Source organism: Nicotiana tabacum, chromosome 21 (genome assembly GCF_000715075.1).
Source record: "Nicotiana tabacum cultivar K326 chromosome 21, ASM71507v2, whole genome shotgun sequence".
In the NCBI taxonomy this organism is placed as follows: Eukaryota; Viridiplantae; Streptophyta; class Magnoliopsida; order Solanales; family Solanaceae; genus Nicotiana; species Nicotiana tabacum.
This window is the reverse complement of record NC_134100.1, coordinates 48,237,227-48,259,680: the sequence shown is the minus strand read 5'-3', so window position 1 is coordinate 48,259,680 and position 22,454 is coordinate 48,237,227. Positions and strand designations below refer to the sequence as shown.

Genomic DNA, 22,454 nt, shown 5'->3' with positions numbered 1-22,454 from the left:
TAAAATATTTTTTTCCGAAATAGCTTCACGTGCTTTAGCCCTCTTATCTCGCCGTGTGTGCATCAAAATGAAGTATATCCCCTCATTAGCAACACACGCATAAGCCCTTATCTTGTCACATGCGTATCAATATACACACCAATTTTATGTCGTTGCATGTGCATCGCAATCACAACACAATAATCAACCGCACACCACATGCCCATATGCCACAACACTGCTCAAACAATAATACCAATGCCTCAACAATACATAGCTCACGGCTCAAAAATAATATATACAAGAATTTCAACAATAACACAAGAGTGCTGAAAGTAAACCAACAATGAAATGTGCTTCATATAACAACAACTTCAATTCATGGCATATTGATAGTCTAAGATTCGAATCCGATCAATTACCACAGATAAGCTTGTATACACACTCGTTAACTCGTGTACATATCTTTTCACATAGTACATGTAATGCAATTAAACCAATCCTAAAGGGTAATCCCCACACAAAGTTAGGAAAGATACTTAGAAGCTACATTTATTTTTTAAACCTTTTGTCACGTGGCGTATGAGGGAATCCTAAAGTACGTTCCAAAATTCACTTGTATGGATGCTTTATTTTCAGTCATTTTTTTTATAGTTCCAAAAATACAAGAGATGGCTTCCTCAAGTTTAGATATATGGATCTGTTTAGCAAAGGGGTAGTCACATTAAACTAGAGACTGATATCCTCTTCTTTATCATCTTTGTTCGTTCTATGAGGTTACATAGTCATCGATTTCTTCATTATCTATGGATAATCATTTATGAGAATTTCATCGAAGTTAAAAGTTAACATAAATATCCTTTTAAATAACTTAAATATTATCTTTAAAAAAGGACAATCTGATGCACAAAGCATCCCGTATTCAAGCAGGGTGAGGGGGAAGGGCCGCATCCCAAGGAATGTGATGTAAGCAGTCTACCCTGATGCAAACATCAGTGGCTGATTCCATGGCTCGAACCCATGACCTATTAAAAAAAGTTAGAGCAACGGTAAAGTATTTAAGTTAGAAGGGGAGCTTTGAAGTAAATTGTAAAGTTGTCTCCGTGTGACCTATAGGTCACGAATTCGAACCGTGGAATCAACCATTGATGATTGCATCAGGTTAGGCTGCTATATGACACCCCTTGTGGTGTGGCCCTTCCTCAGATCCTGCGTGAATGCGGGATACCTCGTGCACCGAGCTCCCCTTTTTTAAATAAAATATTTAAGTTATTTAAAAGAATATTAATGTTAACTTTTAACTTCGCTGAAATTCTCACAAATAATTATCCGTGGATAATAAAGAAATCAATGACTATGTAACCTCATAGAACGGACAAAGATGATAAAGAGGAGGATATCAGTCTGTAGTTTAATATGATGAGATCAGTTTTATTATACTCCCTTCGGTCCATAATAAGTAACTTTTTTATTTTTGGCACACCCCTTAAGAAAATACTAACTCATAAAGAAAAAAGATACTTTGACTAAATTAACCTTAATTAAAATTTGCATATGGTTAACTTGACACATTGGGATGTGTAAATAATGGCAAATTTTGAAAAAATAAAGTTAATTCCTTCTTGATTATATAAAAGAAGACTTATTTTGGACTAAAATTAAAAAGCCAAAAAATCACTTATTATAGACCGGAGGGAGGGAAGTCACGAGAGGTTGGAAAAAGAAGAGGGAAAGATGCATCTCTTAAAATTTAAGAAGTGACCTTTGGGTTATCAAAAATAGATTAATTAATAAATCTTGTGGGAATTAAATTGATGGTAAAATAGTTATTTAAATGTTATGGGTTTTTTGTAATTTAATTTTAGCTTTAAGGCTTCTCACTTTTAATACTTTTAATATTAATATTGTATACATAGATAGATATAAATATATAGATTTCTTTTGGGGGAGGGTGGGGGCCATGTTAGCTGAGTTTCGGAAGCCGTATCTTGTAGTTTCGGAACTACAAAAAAAAATTGACTGAAAATAAATCCTCCATACAAGTGAAATTTGGAACGTACTTTAGGATTCCCTCATACGCCACCTGACAAAAGGTTTAGAAAATAAGTGTAGCTTCTCAAACATTTGATGACAAGCCCTCTCTACTACGAAAATGACACCTGCAATGACCATTTTTCACTTTTAACATAACAGCAAAAGAAATAAAGACGACTCGTCGTAATTTTGCCTGTCCCAGAATGCCTTGACCATCTGATATAGTAACCTTTGCCCTTCCAATCAACTAGATGCAATTGCATATCAGCTACGCTCGATGCATGATTTGTAGGATTAACTCTTTTAGGAAACTTTTGAACCTAACAAAGAGGATTCCACTAATTTTGGTATTTAAGTTTGACATATTTCCTTGGGTGGACATATTGGGAAATGGAACGATGTTGATTCATACAGGAGAAGGGATAGAATGGAGTGAATAACTTTCTCCCAGCAAGTGGGCACTCATCTATACACACCCAGTGTATGTTATACTCTTTCCTTGGAAGAACAAAAGTCGATGCCACTGCTTTCTCGTTGTGAGTGCAGCTATGAAGCCAGTTGTAGTTGATAATGGACCATGACATCCAACTCTTGGCGGCCATACATAATTCCTTCATGGGGCATTTACCTACTAAAATATGAACAAGGTTCAAATCATCAGTGCAACATGCTGCTACACGAGATTCCTTACCTTAGCGACATCTTGTTAGTACCACCTAAACTATAGGCAAGTGATGGATGTGTGACGTTTGCACTTGTCATTCGTGCACCCAGAGTAAGACATAAGAACCTTTTCGAGAACAACCGAGATGGCAATAAATATGGACAAACAGAATGACCAATGAATATGTAAGGCCAGCAAAAGGTAGGAGGACTTAACCCGAATCATCCACCTATTGAAACACTAATTACATCACGGAGGAGACTGGGATTGCACAAGTAGATGCCGCCCCCAAGACAAGCCTGAATATGTCTACCCAATGATTACAACAGGTAAAATGTCATTACGATATTTCCTGATTACAGTGACGGAGTAAGCAATAGGTATATATCTTGTTGGTTAATTACCGAACAAATCAAAAATTAACATCTGGTAAGACAATTGTGCATTGGTAATTTTACAGTGTTACAGTAAAGTACATAATTGATAATTGAACCTATGATAATACTTTAAAATGTATGATTCCAAGTAGTCCAGGAACGCTAAAATTCTCAGCCGATATACCTATCAAATTGACATTGACAGAACATTTCGTGTGTCGATTGTCAGTAGAGAAAGCACAACAAGTTCAAGGGCATAAACAGCAAGTCAAAGTTTTTAGCTAAAATGCATTGGTATCACGTAACGAGCCCCATCAAAAACATTAAGATGGAGGGAGCTTACTCCAGCGCGAAGACTTCTCCGAACATCATCATCATCACAACAAGCTGTGTAGCAAAACCTAGAAGACCAACAAACAGCAGAGACTAATACTTGAAAGAGGAACCAGTGAGTACCTGACCGAACAGCATTTTCTTACAGCAGGATGATCTTTTTCATGAGGATGATGATCGCTTTGACCAGTAGGATGATCTAAAACATAATGAAGAATACTGTAGAGATCTTGAGAAAACACGGTCTTGATTACTCCCACTTTGGTGCTCTATACATCTTCTAGTTAAGTTTACATATTTAATCTCATTCACTAACTACAACAAATGGTATTCCCCTGAGAATAAATCAAATTTGACTTGAAGTTAGCAGTCAGTTCTCAAAAAGCAATACTGTGCCAGCATATGTGCAGCTTTCCTCGTAATGGGTAAACAGTTCATTAGTTATGCAAACACAGGATAAATAGCGATTACCAAATTACTCACCAGCCTCCATGTCTTGAAAAATAATCATTATCCAGAGATATAGCAAGCGCAACAGCTACTGCTCTTTCTGATAGGATTAATGGGCGAGCTACTTCCAACTCTTGAATCTACATTAATAAAGAAAAAGGAATCATTTCAAAACAACTGATAAACACCAGCCACTTGTCACAATATATGCCACCTTGCATTTCTAGCTCGCTCAAGATGATCTCAACACACATTCACATAACACAGCAACCAATAAACTATTTGACACAAGTTAATAACAATTTTCAGCTCTTCCCGCGACGGATTCACCGTCGACTATTCTTTTGGTAAACTAGTCTACAAAAGATTGTTTGATAGTTGAATTCGGACACTACAATATACCACAGCATGAAAGGCCAATATACTTTCTAGCGCCTCACACAATCTAACCACATGAAAATAGGGAGTTTTTCCTCTCTTTCTTTTTTGCTCTTTATTTTTATTTTCTTTTGGTTTTTATTTTTTTTATTTTTATTTTTATTTTGGTTGGGGGGGGGGGAATGCTTATTAATAATTGGAAAAATAAGTGAAGGTTTAAGATTTTAGTACAGGTGTTTTCTCCGCTTATGAGTAAATGGAAAAAATAAGTGAAGGTTTTAAATTTAGTAGAAGTGCTTTACCCCTGTAACAGGACAAATACTAGTATATGCATTCCCGAACCGAATCACATACTGGCCAGCATCAGTGAAAATCTGTCATACAAACAACAAACATTAATTCTTCGTCATAAAAAATAATGGAAGCTGAGGTAGTAAGTATTCCAACAGGCCCAAAACAGTTCACAAAAATGTTTTCAGGTCCACCATAAAGCTTTGCATGTCGTTCAAATCTATAGGACATTCTATTTTCTTCAGTTATCAACTGAAATGATGAACTGAAATCTGATTATGCAGCAGAAGAGACACATATGGAAAAGGCATAAGTACCCCCCGAACTAAAGTCTGATTTCCAACTACACACACAATCTTTGTGGGGGTATACCCCCCCCCCCCCCGAACTATTTAAAAATGGAATTAATATCACCCTGATACTGAACATCCAGATTTCTGGTACAAGATACACGCTCTGGTGTATATTTTATAATTTTTTTCATTTTTCTTTCTCATTCTTTTCCTTTTTTTTCTTTTTACATTCCTTTTTGTTTATTTTTTCATTTTCTTTCTTTCTTTCACACCCATCTTCTCTCTTTCCTGTCTGGAATTGGGATGGGTTTCTTGGGTTTTACAGTGGAAGGACGACGATGGAGGTTCAACAGTATTATCCAATTTTCGATTAGTTTCAGAAATTGCAAACTATTCTTCTTTACTTTCATGTCAAGATGGTCTGCAATTTTGCCATTTAGTCTCATTTTACCGGATCGAATGAATGCTGTACACTTGAATTCATCAGAAAACATGTACTAGGCCAAAAAAGGCAAAAGTATTTCTTTAAGCAATTGGAATTTTTTTCAGAATATTGATCATAAGCCGACAGTGATTCACCATTTAATGTGGGGTAGTCGGCCGATCTGGTGAAAGAGGGAAGTTTGAGATGATAGATGAAAGGGAAAATATTAAGTACTAGTTTAAGGTAAAAGAAAGAAAAATAGAAATTTTGATTATATTTCAAAAAAGAAAAAAAAAAGAAAGGAAAAAAAGATACATCAGTTTCAGTTTTAGTAATAGTTATTTTGATGTAACTAAATATAAAGTGGCCAATTGAAAAATGACACGTCTACATATTAGTCAGCTTTTAACTCATTTTGGCCTCACACCTCCAAGAGAGTGAGCACAAACTCTGTACCACATCATCAGTCAAGGGTGTGTTAATTTCACTTTATAGTTCAGGAGGGTAATAGGACCCGAAAAGGTTACGTGTGTAGTTGAATATTCGACTTTAGTTGGGGCGGGGGTGTACCACAATGTGAGGGAAAATGAGAAATAATAAACAGCTATAAACGCAGAATTTTGACTAGGAAGTACCTTAGACCAAAGAAGACAATAAAAAGTTTAGCCTAGAAAGTAGAAACATTCAACTTCATGACAAAGACATAAAGTGCTTTCCCTGGTATGTAGAACCATTCTGATTCATGCATCCTCAGATAAATATCATTAAAAGCTCGAAAATAAAGAATCACCTCAAAACCAAAACCCCTCCAATCACGATCTATCTGAGCCAGCACCTTCCCATCGATGTCCTTCAAAGTAAATGTCCAATTCCAGAAGCCAGGATTTTCAACAACAGCGAACTGCTTATTCCTACAACATGTGATAGACATGTTCTTAGTTAGGGGTGGCAGTGGGGCGGGGCGGGGCAAGTTGAGGCTTAACCCACAAAATTTCAACCCACCCCTCCCTGCATAGCATTTTTGTACATCTTCAACCCGCCCCGCATAATTTCTTTTTATTTTCTACTTTTTAATTTTCCTATTCTGAAATTTAAGTTATTAAAATAAATAATTAATTTTAAACTTAGAATAAGTTAATAATGTAAATGAAATTGAGGCAACAAAAGCAATTAGAGACTTGGAATAAATAAAAGACTGCATAGTTACTCTAGCTTATTACTAAACAAAATTTCGAAACACAAGTTCAACATAGAGAAGAACTAAAAAGTTAGATGAACACAACAGAGAAAGAAAACAAAGGGAAGAAATTAAGAGTTCAAAATAAAGAAAGAAATTAACAGTTCAAAATAAAGAAAGAAAAATTAAAAGTAAATTAGAAGCACAGGTGGAATCCAAATAAACCCCCATATTCAATAAATACTAGAAGGTGGAATCATATCCACAATTTTTTATCTTTTCTCTTTTGTTTTGGTTTTGAGTGGAGGGAATGCAAGAACTTCCTCTTCCGGGCCCTTCAAACTCCTTATCGGAAGATTTATTCGGGCTCCAGGTCCTGTCGGAGCCTTGGCCCCTCAACTCACAATATAGCCCTGGAGTCATCGATGATTTAGATGGCATAGTAAGAAAAAGATGTAAACAATAGTTTAGGTTCTCCAATACAAGGAGTGTATTTCTACTGACACAAAAATCTCTAACAAGATTGTAAAAAGCAAACTCCTAATATTGGATCTAATGTAAACTTAGACTTGCCACTTCACAAAAATCGCCAAAACAAAGTAAAGAATGGTTATCTATTATGAGTTGATAAGAATGATTTGGTAAATGTAACTGAAGGTTCTCCGATGGCCTGGTCAGGTTCAGTAGTTTATGATCCAACCCCGAAAAAGGGCTCAAAATCATAAAGGAAGCTTATATCTCTTAATGATGACTAATTTCATCACATCTACTGGCAGATCTTCTGATTCAAATTCTAATACCTGCAATATCTGAATCTGAAGTGACATTTGCAGATTCAGGCAGATAACATACCTATATCGCTAATCTAGCTGTCAATATGGATAGCTGGTTAAGACAACAAGTTTGTGAAAGTTCACTAAAGTAAATCGGCAGCAATTTGCTTCTTATACTGATAAGCTAAGATAGTTTCTCAATCATTTAAAAAAGCCATGGGTAAAATGTCTTTGTTAAGTAGTTAGTCATGTCCCACATCGAGAAATAGATACCTATTATTATGTAATCACTGTATATAAATAGGGCGTTATACAACACTTTAGAAAATCAATAATACAGATTTTTCTCCCGTGCATTCTCACATGGTATCAGAGCTAACGTGAGAGATTCATCGCTGTGCAAAAATACCAGCGACTCCGGGAAGAAAAAAAAAAGTCACTGCGCGAATTCCGGTGGCTGTCCGGCGTCGGTCCCTTTTCTGTTGGTGTTGCGCGAAAACCAATACCACCACAAGGTTAAGCATCCTCCGGCGAGCAAACCCCAGCCAGAATCTCCGGCAAAGGACGTCTCACGCGCTCACACGCACCGTCAGTAGCGAGAGATTTGTCGGCGCGTCTGTCCCACGCGCCGGCTTTCCGACCACTTTCCGACAAAACTTCTTGAGGACAGCATCCAGGTTACACCAAAATCCAACGATTTTTTATTTTTCCGGCAATTATTTCTAGTTTCCGGCGAAAATTTCCAGATTTTCCGGCAACCGTATCCAAGTTTCAGCTTGCTTTTGTGTCCAACTTCATCTAACTAAGAAAAAAAAAGGAGGCTCTAGCTTAACTTGTTCTGACTTGGCATTCCACGGTTAACCATACAACTGTTGGTCAAGAATTTGAAAAATTGGTTGTAGCGAAATGGGATCCAATACTATGAATAGTTGGATGGTCAATCTACCGGATTATATTGAGTTTCTTCAATACAAAGCATGTAAATAGACATCTTCAGAGATAGCTTCCGTTGTTCAAACAGGTAATAGCGTGACTTGTGTCTCCCAATCTTCATCATCCGATTCTTGGGTCATTGATTCAGGTGCATCTGATCATATTTCTAGTAACAAATCTCTTTTCACTACTATTTCATATTCTCAATCTCTTCCAATAGTCACAATGGCCAATGGGTCTCAAACCATGGCAACTGCAATAGGTCAAGCAAGCCCACTTCCTTCCTTATCTTTAGATTCAGTTCTTTATGTTCCCAGTAGTCCTTTTTAATCTCATAGCCGTTAGTCGCTTAGCCAAATCACTTAAATGCACTGTTTTATTTCTTGATGACCTTGTTTTTATACAGGAACGCAGTACGGGGCGGATCATTGGTACTGGGTTACTCGAGGACGCAGAAGGGGTATCAATGCTATTCTCCTAACCTCCAGCGGTACCTTATGTCCGCTGATATTACCTTCTTTGAAACCCAATCATACTTCACAGGTCCAGGTAATCACTTAAATATTTCTGAGGTGTTACCAGTTTCATCTTTTGGAAATTCAGTCACTATCTCCCATTCATCTTCCTCTGCAACTCCAACTCCACCACCTACAGCTCCAGTTGCAGCTCCACCACCTATAGCTCCAGCTCCACCACCCAGTCCAGTTCAACCTTCTGCAGTTCCACCACTCTTGACTTATCATCGTCGTCCACGTCTAGCATCAGGCGCAGGTGATTCACGTCCTGCATCAGATTCTGCACCTGTTGCGGACTTGTCTCCTCTTAGTCGACCAATTGCACTCCGCACGCAAAGGTGTACGATCCACACTTAATCCTAATCCCCATTATGTCGGTTTAAGTTATCATCGTCTGTCATCACCTCATTATGCTTTTATATCATCTTTGTCCACTGTTTATATCCCTAAGTCTACAGGTGAGGCACTATCTCATCCAGGATGGCGCAGTGTTATCAAAGGAGAAATGCGCAAAAAAAGCTCTAAGGTTTGTTGGGGCTTTAAGCACAAAGAGCAAATAAAGCGTGGGCTTTAATAAAAAAGGCGCAAATAGAGAAAAATAACAAATATGTATGTGTAGTCCAAGACTAATAACTATAAGTATGAATACCGAATATATGGACAAAGTAATTGAAGAAAATTTATGATAAAGTAAAATATCAATTGTTTAGTGTCGCCTCTTAAGGATTGCACTAATTGGCAAAGAAAAGTATGTCTTAGAACCTTGATGATCACACTGAAGCGCTTGCTAAGCGAGGCGAAGCGCTCAACATGTTTTGAGCCTCGCTTCAGGGCTTTAAGCGCGCATTTGATAACACTGGAATGGCGACAGGCTATGATTGACGAGATGTCTGCTTTACATGCGAATGGCACTTGGGAGCTTGTTCCTCTTCCTTCAGGTAAGTCTATTGTTAGTTGTCCTTGGGTTTATGCAGTCAAGATGTCTGCTATGATTGACGAGATGTCTGCTTTACATGCGAATGGCACTTGGGAGTTTGTTCCTCTTCCTTCAGGTAAGTCTATTGTTGGTCGTCGTTGGGTTTATGCAGTCAAAGCCGGCCCGGATGGCCAGGTTGATCGGCTTAAGGCTCGTCTTGTTGCAAAAAGATACTCTCAGATTTTTGGGTTTGATTATAGTGACACTTTTTCTCCCGTGGCTAAAGTAACATCTATTCGTCTCTTTTTGTCCATGGTTGTTGTACGTCATTGGTCTCTTTATCAGTTAGACATTAAGAATGTTTTTCACCACGGTGATCTTGAGGAAGAAGTTTATATGGAGCAACCACCTGGTTTTGTTGCTCAGGGGGAGTCTAATGGTCTTGTATGCCGATTGCGCAGGTCACTATATGGTTTGAAACAGTCCCCTCGAGCTTGGTTTGGTAAGTTCAGCACAGTTATTCAGGAGTTCGGCATGACTCGTAGTGAAATTGATCACTCTGTGTTTTATCGGCATTCTGCTCCTAATTTTTGTATTTATCTGGTGGTTTATGTTGATGATATTGTTATTACTGGCAATGATCAGGATGGTATTACTAATCTGAAGCAGCATCTCTTTCAGCATTTCCAGACTAAGGATCTGGGCAGATTGAAGTCTTTTCTAGGTATTGAGGTCGCTCAGTCTAGCTCAGGTATTGTTATTTCACAGCTAAAGTATGCCTTAGACATACTTGAGGAGACTGAAATGATGGACTGCAGACCTGTTGACACTTCTATGGATCCGAATGTTAAGCTTCTGCCAGGACAGGGGGAGCCACTTAGAGATCCTACGAGATATAGGAGGTTGGTTGGCAAATTGAATTACCTAACAGTGACTAGACCTGACATTTCTTTTCCGGTGAGTGTTGTAGGTCAGTTTATAGATTCTCCGTGTGATAGTCATTGGGATGCAGTTGTTCGCATTCTTCGATATATAAAGTCAGCTCCGTGCAAAGGATTACTATTCAAGGATCGAGGCCACGAGCAGATTGTTGGGTACACAGATGCTGATTGGGCAGGATCACTTTCTGATAGACGTTCTACGTCTAGATATTGTGTTCTAGTAGGAGGTAATTTGGTCTCTTAGAAAAGCAAGAAACAGAATGTAGTTGCTCGATCTAGCGCCGAAGCAGAATATCGAGCCATGGCTATGGCAACGTGTGAGCTAGTTTAGGTCAAGCAGTTGCTCAAGGAGTTGAAGTTCGGAGAAATCAGCAAGATGGAACTGGTGTGTGATAATCAAGCTGCTCTTCATATTGCGTCAAATCCGGTGTTCCATGAAAGGACTAAACACATTGAGATCAACTGTCACTTTGTCAGAGAAAAGATACTCTCAAGAGATATTATTACAAAGTTTGTGAAGTCGAACGATCAGCTAGCAGATATTTTCACTAAGTCTCTTACTGGTTCTCGTATTAGTTACATCTATAACATGCTCGGTACATATGATTTATATGCACCGGCTTGAGGGGGAGTATTAAGTAGTTAGTCATGTATAGTGTCCCACATCAGGAAGTAGATACTATTATTATGTAATCACTGTATATAAATAGGGCGTTGTACAACACTTTAGAAAATCAATAATATAGATTTTTCTCCCGTGCATTCTCACAGTCTCCTTCCTGCATTCGATTGTATCTGTCTACCATCTTACCAACAAGCACCAGTAGACATTTACCATAGAAGCCCGGTCATAGCTATTGAATTCAACTGCTACCTAGTTCCAGCTACCTATTAACTAAGTTTAAGATAGAAACTTCAAAAATCTTTACTAGTTCTCTCAAGTCGACAGCCTAAATCATAATTCATCTCAAGCAATATCCTGGTTCAAGTTTTAAATAATTTTCAGGATTTAACTGACTCTCCATATTTACTAAATTACGGTTCGAATTGCATACTAATTTTTATGAATGGATCCAAAATAAGGGTTAAATTTGGTTAATTTAGACGGAAGTGCAAAAGGTGGAATAAAAAAACTTTTCTTCGTAGAAAATAAGTAACAAGATATTTCATATTAGCAAAGTGAACATGGATTTGCGATGGCTATAGATGAAAAGCACGATATTTATTTGAAAAAGGAGGTGTCTGATGTAAAATGTCTATTACCTAAGTATGATTTAACAAGTTCTAGAAGAAAATGTTACCCGGTAATAAGGTAAAGCCCAAAGGTTGCTCCCTTCTTGTCGACCATCTCTCCTTTTTATAGAAAAACCAGGAGATGTGATAAATTTCAAGAACTTGATATAACCATACCACCCACTAAACTTGAACTTTTTTCTCTTTCACATTGTAGAATGTGAAATTAGAATATTTTAAGCTTTATGAACCCAACTGACTTCAATTTACATGTTAAAAACCTCAATCCAACTTAAATCCACTCTCAATTAATGAACCATGTAAGTTATTCAACCAATTTTACCATCCCTTAGTAAAATCATTGTTACTGTCTCCACCTAATCCGATCTTCGAATCATACAACCCCTCGAAACAAGAGATTTGACAGAGAAAGATAAATATGTGACTAACATGAATACGTGGAAATACTGGAAATGAAGATTACCCCAAGTACAAATCATAAATTCTCTTCCAGAGATGCCATCTTCTGTGGACAACACCAACCTCCTGGAAACATTTACAGCAAGACCTTTAAACTATTGGAATATATTTAGTAAAAAATGATAATTCACCGGAATGGCTTGTAGAAGTGCATACTTTTCCATTTATCTCTGCGTAAATTGAGCTGTTGATCCACCAAAAGGGCCTCCGAACCTTATTTGACAAGAGAAGATGGCTAAAGTATATATTCGGGTATACATATATTCTGAAACTAGAGGTAACTGGATAGCTCAATGAACAATAGAAAACCCCTGTTTTGAATCTCTTACCCTAAAGAGCTCATTACCCAGGCCGTCAGTTATGCAAGCCACAAGTGGACGCCTTGTACGAAGCAACTACAATAAAGAAAAACAACACATTTAGGTGAAGAGTTACTTAATAAAATTTCTGGAACACTCTAATAAAGAAAAAAAAAAAAGAATCAGCTTGCTGTCAGTTTAAGGTATTAGTGTACAATTAACGCAACAAGATCTTCACTTGTGAAACCTGTATCAAATGCCAGGTTCTCAAAAGCTCTTCCATCTATTGATACTTTTTTGGGGTCCCTTTTTGGGACAAGTAATGAGGAAACTTTTTTAAATGCAACCTGCACTGAGCCAGTGCTAGAAAAGGTAGTAACAGAGAGTGCAATTCCCCTATCGGATAAATCATTAAAATCTACATCATGTACAATGGTAAGGTTGCACCAGAAAGCTAAAAAAGAAATGCAACTATGTTTAAGGCCAAGTATGTTTCTATTTTTGCCTTCAAAAAAAATTTCTTCCAATCCATAAAGTTCACCAGATGGCAAGGGGATTGGAGTTCCAAGTTTTACAGAAGGGTAGCTTAATCTGTGTCTTTTCCAACAAAGTAGTAAGTCACAGGTGGATTTAGGCATTGTTCAAGTGGGGCCAAGTATTGCTAAAAACACGTTCAATATCTGCCGAGTGATATTACAATGCGTGAAAAGATGATAGACATCCTCTGTTGGCTCTTCACACAAAATGCATCTACAGCAGAGTTGAAAACCCCTATTCTGAAAATTAGATTAAGGATTAAGTCATGCCTCCCTAACCACTAACCAACCGAAACATGAAAACTTCAAGGGAGCTCTGTTGTACCAGCTTTTGTTCCATGGGAAGGCATCCAAATTGCTGCTTATGACAAGCTACCTGCAACATGTTTTAACAGAGAAAAGACCCTTGGAATGTCCCTTCTCCTTAAGAATATCTGGTTTATGTGGTGTCAGAAAACATTTGCTTAATTATTGAAGCAAAAGACATACCCGTCCCGCTTCCCAATCATTCATGTTCCCTCTAAGGAAAGATCCCAGCTATGTATGGACCAAAAATCTGCAACTGAAGCATTATGCAAAGAGGATATTTTTTAAATATCGGGAAATTGCTCTTTTAAGAGGAATGTGTCCCAACCAATCATCTTCGCAAAACCTGATTTTCCGACCATTTCCCAACAGAAATTCCATGTTTACCATGAAGTTGTTCCACTAGAGTCGCATATGTTTCCAAACTCCAGTGCAATGCGATGACCTTGAAATGGTGCACCGTGGACTGTCAAATGTAAATCTTTCCATCAAGGTTCTGCTCCAGAGTGCATTTTCCTCCAAATTGAACCTCCATAGTCGTTTCATTAAGAGACTTTCATTGTGACACTTGAGATTCTTGATGCCAAGGCCTTCATTCTTTTTAGGATTAGTAACATTTTTCCAATTTACAAGAAAAAAAGGAAATGGAGTCTTTGTCACCACGCCAAAGAAAGTCTCTCCTTAATTTTTCCCTCCGTTTCAACATCAAAGTTGGGGCGGGGAAGAGAGACATGGTGCAGGTAGGCCGGGCTTCAAGGATGCTGTTGATCAAAGTAACTCTACTGCCCAAAGAGAGATATTGTTTCTTCCCAGGTCATCAATTCCTCTCCATCTTCTCAAGAAACCCATTCCATATTGTCACAGATATGTGTTTTTCCCAAAGACAATCCTAGATACTTTGTGGGAAGCAATCCAATGTTACATTCCATAACGCTTGCCAGTTGGCCAATGTCAGTCACACTGTTGAGTGGAAAAAAAGGGATTTTTGCAAAGTTAATGTGTAGGCCAGATACGCGTCAAACATAGTATCACACTCAATATCGAAACTAGTTCCTCAGCTTCAGAAAAATCAAAGTATCATATGGGAGATGTTAACACTCCCAGTGCCATTAATATCGGCATAAAAACCCCTGATCCAATTGGCCTGACCAGCACGGTATAACATCTTGCTAAACCCCTTCATGACAAGAATAAACAGAAAAGAAGAGAGGGGATCACCTTATCTAAGACTCCTTTGAGTGGAGAAGAAACCCGGGGTATGCCATTGACAAGACCAGAGAATTTAACTGATGATAGACAAAATCTCATCCAATCAATCCACTTAAAAAGCTGAAACCTATTTGTCTCAGGAGATACAACAGGAACTTCCAATTTAAGTGATCAAAAGCTTTCTTAATGTCAAACTTACAAATGATTCCCGATTTTCCGATTTCATCCTTGAGTCCAAGTACTCATTCGTGATCAAGGTCGCATCAATTATGTTTCTATTGCTAAGAAATGTCATTTGAGAAGAGTTAACTAACTTGGGCATCACTTTTCTAATTCTATCGACAAATGCCTTGGAAAGAATTTTGTAGAAACCGCCTATCAAGCTGATAGGCCTATAATCCTTGAGCTCCTTCGTGTCAAGATTCCTCTCAAATATTCTAACTGGTGAATTTGATTAAGTGCATTCAGCAAGTCTTGTTTAACATTTAACCAACATTTCTGGAAAATACCCATAGAGAAGCCGTCTGGAAGACCGGGCTGGAGGCTGTCTCAATGTCTCTATTTTTGAGAACTCCAAGAATCTACTCCTCTTGAAAAGGTTAATGCAAGCTTATTTTCATCAATGGAAATGCAAGGAGTATTTCCAAAGGACCATTGAGGTCTCCAAGACTCATTCTCGCTGTATAGAGCCTCATAAAAGCAAAGAATCTCATTTACAATTACTTCCTTGTCTTAGTTGATGTTCTTTTTAATTCCCAACCTATCAGTTTGCTTGAATTTTTTGTGAGCGTTATCCATTCTGTGGAAGAAGCTTGTATTGGTGTTTCCTTTTCAATTCGAGACAACTAGATTTACGTCCTCCAATCACCTCAAGTTCCATTTGGCAGATTGATTTGGATAAGAGAAGCTCGTCTGACAAAGCTGTTTCTTCAGCTTGCTTGTCAAGTTCCAAGATCTTGTTATTATGGCAATAGGGCGGGGCGGGGCGGGGCGGGGCGGTTGAACCTTAACCCGCAAAGATTTCAACCCGCCCCGCCCCGCATAACAAGTTTTTCTATTTTCAACCCGCCCCGTATAGCAATTTGTTTTCCCGTTTTTAGTGAGGAGTAATTCGGTGGCAAATCTTTTTCTAACTTGAGACATCATTCATCTCCATTCTTTAGATATTTTTTTAAAAGCATTTCAGCTTTAGACAGTGAATTGCTAATTAATATACTCACTTTTTCCCTTCTCTAACATTTATTTTTGCTTTGTATATAAAATATAGTAGTATTTACTTAGAGAGAGACACTGTTATTACTATTTTTCTTTCACTGTTATTTTTCTTTCACGGGATGATTTTAGCTTTGGCTCCGAAATTTATGATCCTATAGTTTATTTAGCAAAATTGCAGGCTTCAGACTCTTATATTAATAAATAGTAAGAACACTCCAAAACAAAAGGAAACTACAATTATCCAATACATATTTATTTTGCAAAACTTTTTTTATCTCTCAAAAGTACATTGGGAAATTATATATTTAAGATTTTAGATTATTGTCATAAGATTTGTAGTAATAATTAGTAACCACGTACCAAAAATTGTTTGTTCAAGAATTAAATGTGTAGAAGATAAAATTTTCAGTTGCAAATCCTTAACTTAGCTACTTATTTTGATCTAATACGCAGCCCGCAACAAACCCGCAACCGCTTTAAACACCTTTTAAAAATCTAAACCCGCCCCGCACCCGCATAACCTTAAAGCCGCCCCGCCCCGCCCCGCAAAAGCTCAAACCCGCACCGCACCGCACCCGCATCGCCCCGTTGCCATCCCTACTTGTTAAAAATGGCATTTTTTCCGGTCTCCAAGTGACCAAAAAATAGTTTGTTCCATTATTTAAGCTTAGACTTTAGCAACTTTAATTTCTTGGCAAATAGGAAAACTAGGCCGCCAAGAATAATGCAAGAATTCCACCATGCTAACCAGTCCCACAAAGACAAGATGGTCCAACCACATGTTCTCGAACTTGAAATAAGAGGGGTTTCTAGACCATATCTGTATTGGTAAAATACGGTTGTGACACGTGGCAAGCGTGATGGATGATGCGTTACGAGTATTTCCTAGCTACACACTACGTCACCCGTAATCTTTTGGGCCAAAGACCAGAGATCCAGATATCACCTTCGAGATTGCACAGCTTGTATTGGGCAAGGGAGGCTTTGGAGTCCTCCTATCGGGAAGCCACAAGCGTCCGGATGGATACTCACCTGATTATATCGGACTACGAGATACACAGAATCCTCACATAACTGCGGCCCTCAGTTACACCCCATGTAAACGTAACCGGCTAGATTTACACCTACTGCAAATAATGCGAGTAAGGGCTAGGCGGGATATTAGGAGAGCAGTTATGTTAGGATTAGAGTATAAATACCTCTCTTTTCATATTTGTACCCATTCTGATTGACACATTCATACTTTACTATATTGGAATTACTGTTGTTCTTCCCCTTGAATTATCACGATCAACTACAAACTCTCTTCATAGAATCATTAACAAGAATTACTTTTACTTGTTCTTTATCGCTATTACATATTTTTCATCCATGATTGTTAATCTCATTCACTTATTTTTCTCTAAAAAACATCTATTCAATTGGATTGTTGCAGTTGCTTGTGGCACTATTATCAGATTTAATTGCTTTATCCAAAATCTATATTTTAGGTTAAACACTTCCTACATTCAAGAATGAGAGGACAATGATCAGAAACAATACGTGGGAGAACAGATTGCTTGATAGAGCCAAAGAATGCTTGATAGAGCCAAAGAATTCATCCCAGCCAAGTACAAGAATCCATCGTTTATTCGGAGTTTTACTGGGTACGTTGTTGATATGGGCTGAGGCTAGAGGGTTTAAGTTTTGGGGTTTGTTTATTAAGAGAGAATTGGCATGGCACCATAACTGAGGGATGGGAATAATCGAGGAACAAAGAGGTTTAAGAATGGACTGAGATTCATTTGGATTTTATGGGTTAAGAGGGCTGATTTTTTAAGTCGGGCCTGCTTCGGGTGACATTATAGAAGTGGGGTTTTCTGAAAGTGACTGAGAGAGCGTGAGGGAAGGGTTAAATGAGCCAAAAGAAATAGCATATGGATATTTCGGTATGTGAAAATTTAAGTGAGAGATACTTTGAGGGTTAGAAACATAACTTGGAGTAATATCAGGTATTTGAGAGATGACTGACCCACGAAAATTTGAAATTTGAAAAGCTTCCAAGGCTATTACATTTGTTGATAGACCATGGAAAGATCCGCTCCGAACAAAATCACCACTTTAGCTTTCTTCTTCACAGAATCACGTTTGTCGAACCATAAGAAAAGGGCTTTTCCACCCACTAGAATGCACCAGAATTTTCATTAGAGATGAATCAGGAAACCTGGGTATCTTAGAGGGTGGGTTTCGGATACAAATCCTTGCCTTTTTACAATTACTTCTATCAATAGTCTGAATATCTAAGTCAACAAGTCTTCCCAAAAAACTTCCCACTTCTTGGAAGAGATTTTCAGACCACAAATGAAGAGGTAATTCCATGAGTCTGATCCAAGTGGAAGAAAGGGCCCTTTTCCCTTAGAAAAGCAAATATTCGGAGTCTGATCAAAAGAGAAGCAAGACATGCCCCTCTAAACCCAGCTAGACTTTAAAATGGACATCGTAGTGTGAACTAAGGGAAATTCAATCAGGAAAAGACCACCAAATTGTTTCTTTTACACAACTTCTATCCTCCATCTATTACGAACTCAAAGCATCACATCATTTAATAAGGCTGGGATTGGCATGTCATAAAGCTCCCTACCAAACACCTTTTGAAAAATTCTTTCCTGAACAAAGTGAAGGCTTCATTAATGAGAATTCTATTGGTTTCCTGGTCTTTGGTTTTACTGGCACGAACAGAGTCTAGAGATCATTTTCTCAATCTGGTAACTTCTGCGCAACTTTTAGGCTTAGATAGAGTCTCTAAATTGGGAGATTTTTCTATGAAATTCCATAGCTTATCTGTAATAACAGACCCAGAGTTCTTTGAAATTCTGAAACAATAATTGCACTCCATCTTCTCCCCTAAAAAGTGACGATACGCATAAATCTACCATAAACGTCGAAATTCTGTGGTAACATAATGATTGTGCAGCTTCATTTCTCAACCATCTGCTACAAATGTTTCGGTGTCTTTCAGTAACAAGCAACATAATACATGACTTGACAAAACCAGATCAGAAACCTTGTTGACGAAAATTCAACTAACAAATCTGGGCTTGCATTTAATCCATTCATACCTGCATTCTTTTTCGGTGATGTTCTCTATCACCTCAAAAGATTTGTTGTCCACACAAACAAAGGCATGTGTTCCACAAGAAAAGAAAAAAGATTACAGCTTGTAGATGATCAAACTAGAAGATGACCTGAAAGCCCGTACAAAAAAGATTTGGAAAGAAAGAGAAGAAAGTGAGCGTTGTAGAAGATGAAAAAGAGTGAAAAATGGAAGTGGTAGAGTGGAACTGTAGTAGTAAGAGGGTGGAAAAGGGAATGCGAAGATTATGAGGGGATTTTCGAGACTGGGAAAGTTAGAGAGAGGGAAGAGCATCTCTCTTCCTTTTTTCTTAGCAGACGCAATACCTTTTTTAGCACCCATCTATTGATGCTTTCTTCTCTCTTTTATCTCTTTTGATAGGTAAAGAACAATACTAATTGATGAAATCTCTAAGTGTACATAACCAATTAACAGAGGATAGAACCAAGAACATGACGCATCAAACAGCAGCCAAGTGTCTCTGTTGATTAGTGTAATTAGTAGAAAGATATGATTAGATTAGATTAATTCTCTAGCCTAATTATAGGCAGATTTTATTCTGTAGCTTGATTGTAGCAATTACTGATTTCATTTCCTAGTTTAGCCATAGGATTCATTGTATAAAATGTCAGTACTCTTGATGTAAATATATATACAGAAATACAAGAAGCTCTTCCTTCTTCTTGAAATCATCATGGTATCAGAGTCTCTGCTGCCATTTTGAGGTGAGTTTCCTCCCTCAGCAGCACTATAGGGTTCCAGTTCTTTGAAGAGGTCGAATTTTTCCTCCCTCACGGTGGCTCACGGTGGCTGTACGCATCGAAACAATTATATACCAGTAGTGTGGAAAAACTAACACCACTACAAGCTCCCTCATGCGACAGCGACAAAACCCTAGTAAGCAGCTCCGAGAAGGACCTCTCCACGCGCCGTCAACAGCTCTGACTCCGGCGACGCATATATCTCACGTGCCGGCGAGTAGACAGCCTTCCAGCGACTTTTTCTGGAATATTTTTGCTCCTTTCAGATCGCCGGCAAATTCCGAGCCTACTCCAGTTCCAATTTTTTTTTTTCTCTCACCGGAGGTAGGGTTTCAGCTTCTCAGATCTTGTTCTCCAGCGAAGTTTGCTATTTTTTTCTCTCATCCTTGGAGTTCAGGTTCGTTCGATACTTTGGTAGAAAAGAGTAATTTCTTTCTCTAGGTTTGATTATTTCAGATTGTGATTCCTTTTTTTGGCTTCTGGACTGCTACTTGTGAAATAATGGGGGACACCAAATCAACAGATAATGCTCTTTCACAAATGGTTAATTCTGTTTCACAAGTTAGCGCAGTTAAATTGGATGGGGCTAGTACATATCTTGCTTGGATAAGATCTTGTTTGCTTTTTATTAAGTCTAGAAAGTTGCTTAGTTATATTATGGGAGAAAAGAAAGCACCTGTTGTGACTGATGCTAGCTATAGTCAGTGGGATTCAGATAATTCCCTAGTTATGACATGGCTTTTAAATACTATGCACCCTCGAATTTCTAAACAGTATTTATTGCTTGATACTGCTGAAAAGATCTGGAATTCTACTAAGCGCACTTACTCTCGTAAGGGAAATGACGCTCAGGTCTTTGAAATTCGAAATAAGATTCATGTCACTAAGCAAGGTGAGTTGACTATCACTGACTACTATTCCGAGTTAACTGGGTTATGGCAGGAAATTGACTACTATCAGGATCTCCAAGCAAAGTGTACCGATGATGCAGTTCACTTTCAGAAATTGGTTGAAAAAGAAAGGATATATGATTTTCTTGCTGGTTTGAACCCAGAGTACGATCAGATCAGGGTTCAAGTTCTTGGTAAAGTTCCTTTTCCTTCTCTTGAGGATGCATACTCTTATGTTTAACAGGAAGAGAGCCGACGAGGAGTCATGCTTTATTCAGCACCAACCGAGAAGTCTGGGTTAACTGTGTCTCATGACCAAACAAAGGCATTCACTTCTGATAAAGATCATTTGCACTGTGATTACTGTGGAAAGTCAAGACATACAAAAGAGGCATGCTGGAAACTGCATGGTAGACCAACTAGAGGTCGTGGAGGCAAGCGTGTCGGTCTATCAAGGGGTCAAGCAAATATTGCAGAAAATGTGGAAACATTCAGAGAAACTGCTTCAGGAGAAACTTTGTCTTCAGAGGAAGTTCAGCACCTTTGCCGTCTCTTGAACAAACTTGACACTTCTAATGTTGGGGCTTCCAATTATGTGAAGTCAGGTATTGCCTTTAATGCCCATCTTAATTCTTGGATTATTGATTCTGGTGCGAATAGACACAAGACAGGCTCCTCTAAAGGCTTTCAAAACTACTCTCCTAGTACCAAAGGGGATTGTGTCAGAATAGCCAATGGCTCCCTAACTCCCGTCTCTGGAATTCTGTTATCTGTACACCTGATATTACATTGTCATCCGTTCTTCATGTACCTGAGTTTCCCGTTAACTTGTTATCTGTTAGCGCCATCACCAAAAAACTAAACTCTAGTGTCGAGTTCTTCCCTGATTATTGTGTTTTTCAGGATCTTCAAACAAGGAAGAGGATTGGCAGTGGTAGATTGCATGATGATTTATATTGGATTGATGGAACTCGAGACTTTGGTCAAGCCTTTTTTGGAGGAAAAAAGAACGTCAACCAAGAAATAATACAATGACATAGACGATTGGGGCACCCATCCTTTTTTGTTCTAAAGAAATTATATCCTAGTTTGTTTTCTAGAACTGAGTTTGAATCTTTGTTTTGTGATGCTTGTGAATATGCCAAGCACACTAGAAACTCTTATCTTTTAAGTGATAATAAAAGTACTATTCCTTTTTCGACTATTCACTGTGATGTATGGGGTCCCACTCAAACAGTTTCCTTATCTAGTAGTCGATAGTTTGTTACTTTTATTGATTGTTGTACTAGGATGACTTGGGTATATTTGTTGAAGGCCAAAAATGAAGTCTTCTTCTGTTTTCAGTTGTTTCATAAGATGATTTGTACCCAATTTGAGGTCAAGATAAAAATCTTGCGAACTGACAATGGCACAGAATATATGGGTAAAGATTTTGGTGCTTATTTGGAGTCTTTTGGGATAATCCATCAAACTAGTTGTCCTTATACTAGTGCACAAAATGAGGTTGCTGAAAGGAAAAATAGGCATTTGCTAGAAGTGGCACGATCTCTAATGTTTACTATGAATCTACCAAAACTTTACTGGGGATGTCATTCTAGTAGCTGCCTACCTTATCAATAGAATGCCACTTAAAAGTCTCAATTTTCAGAGTCCTTTGGAAGCTTTGAAGGGTAAGAATGATTATATTGTTCCTCCGAAGGTGTTTGGTTGTGTTTGCTTTGTTCACACTAGGAGTTCGGGAAAACTTGATCCTAGAGCTATTAAATGTGTCTTTATTGGTATTCTCCAACGCAAAAAGGGTATAAATGTTATCATCCTCCTTCTAGGAGATCCTTCGTCAGCATGGATGTTACCTTTCGAGAATCTGAGCCCTATTACAATAAAACACCATCACCTCTTCAGGGGGAGAGCTATAAGGATGAAGAGATGATTCTC

At 38.1% G+C, this 22,454-nt stretch overlaps 1 protein-coding gene across 1 annotated transcript in view; it reads right to left on the bottom strand.

Moving 5' to 3' along the window:
* Positions 1-3,060: 3,060 nt before the first annotated feature.
* The window catches only part of LOC107826888 (phospholipid scramblase family protein C343.06c), a 30,683-nt gene continuing 11,289 nt past the window's right edge, over positions 3,061-22,454 (bottom strand). The window contains exons 6-12 of the mRNA XM_016653932.2: positions 12,521-12,586; positions 12,348-12,404; positions 12,196-12,257; positions 6,014-6,134; positions 4,518-4,589; positions 3,871-3,977; positions 3,061-3,722 (exon numbers count right to left, since the gene is read on the bottom strand). Of these exons, the coding sequence (XP_016509418.2) occupies positions 3,692-3,722; positions 3,871-3,977; positions 4,518-4,589; positions 6,014-6,134; positions 12,196-12,257; positions 12,348-12,404; positions 12,521-12,586 (516 nt within the window). The 3' untranslated portion in view covers positions 3,061-3,691. The remainder of the gene's footprint in view (positions 3,723-3,870; positions 3,978-4,517; positions 4,590-6,013; positions 6,135-12,195; positions 12,258-12,347; positions 12,405-12,520; positions 12,587-22,454) is intronic.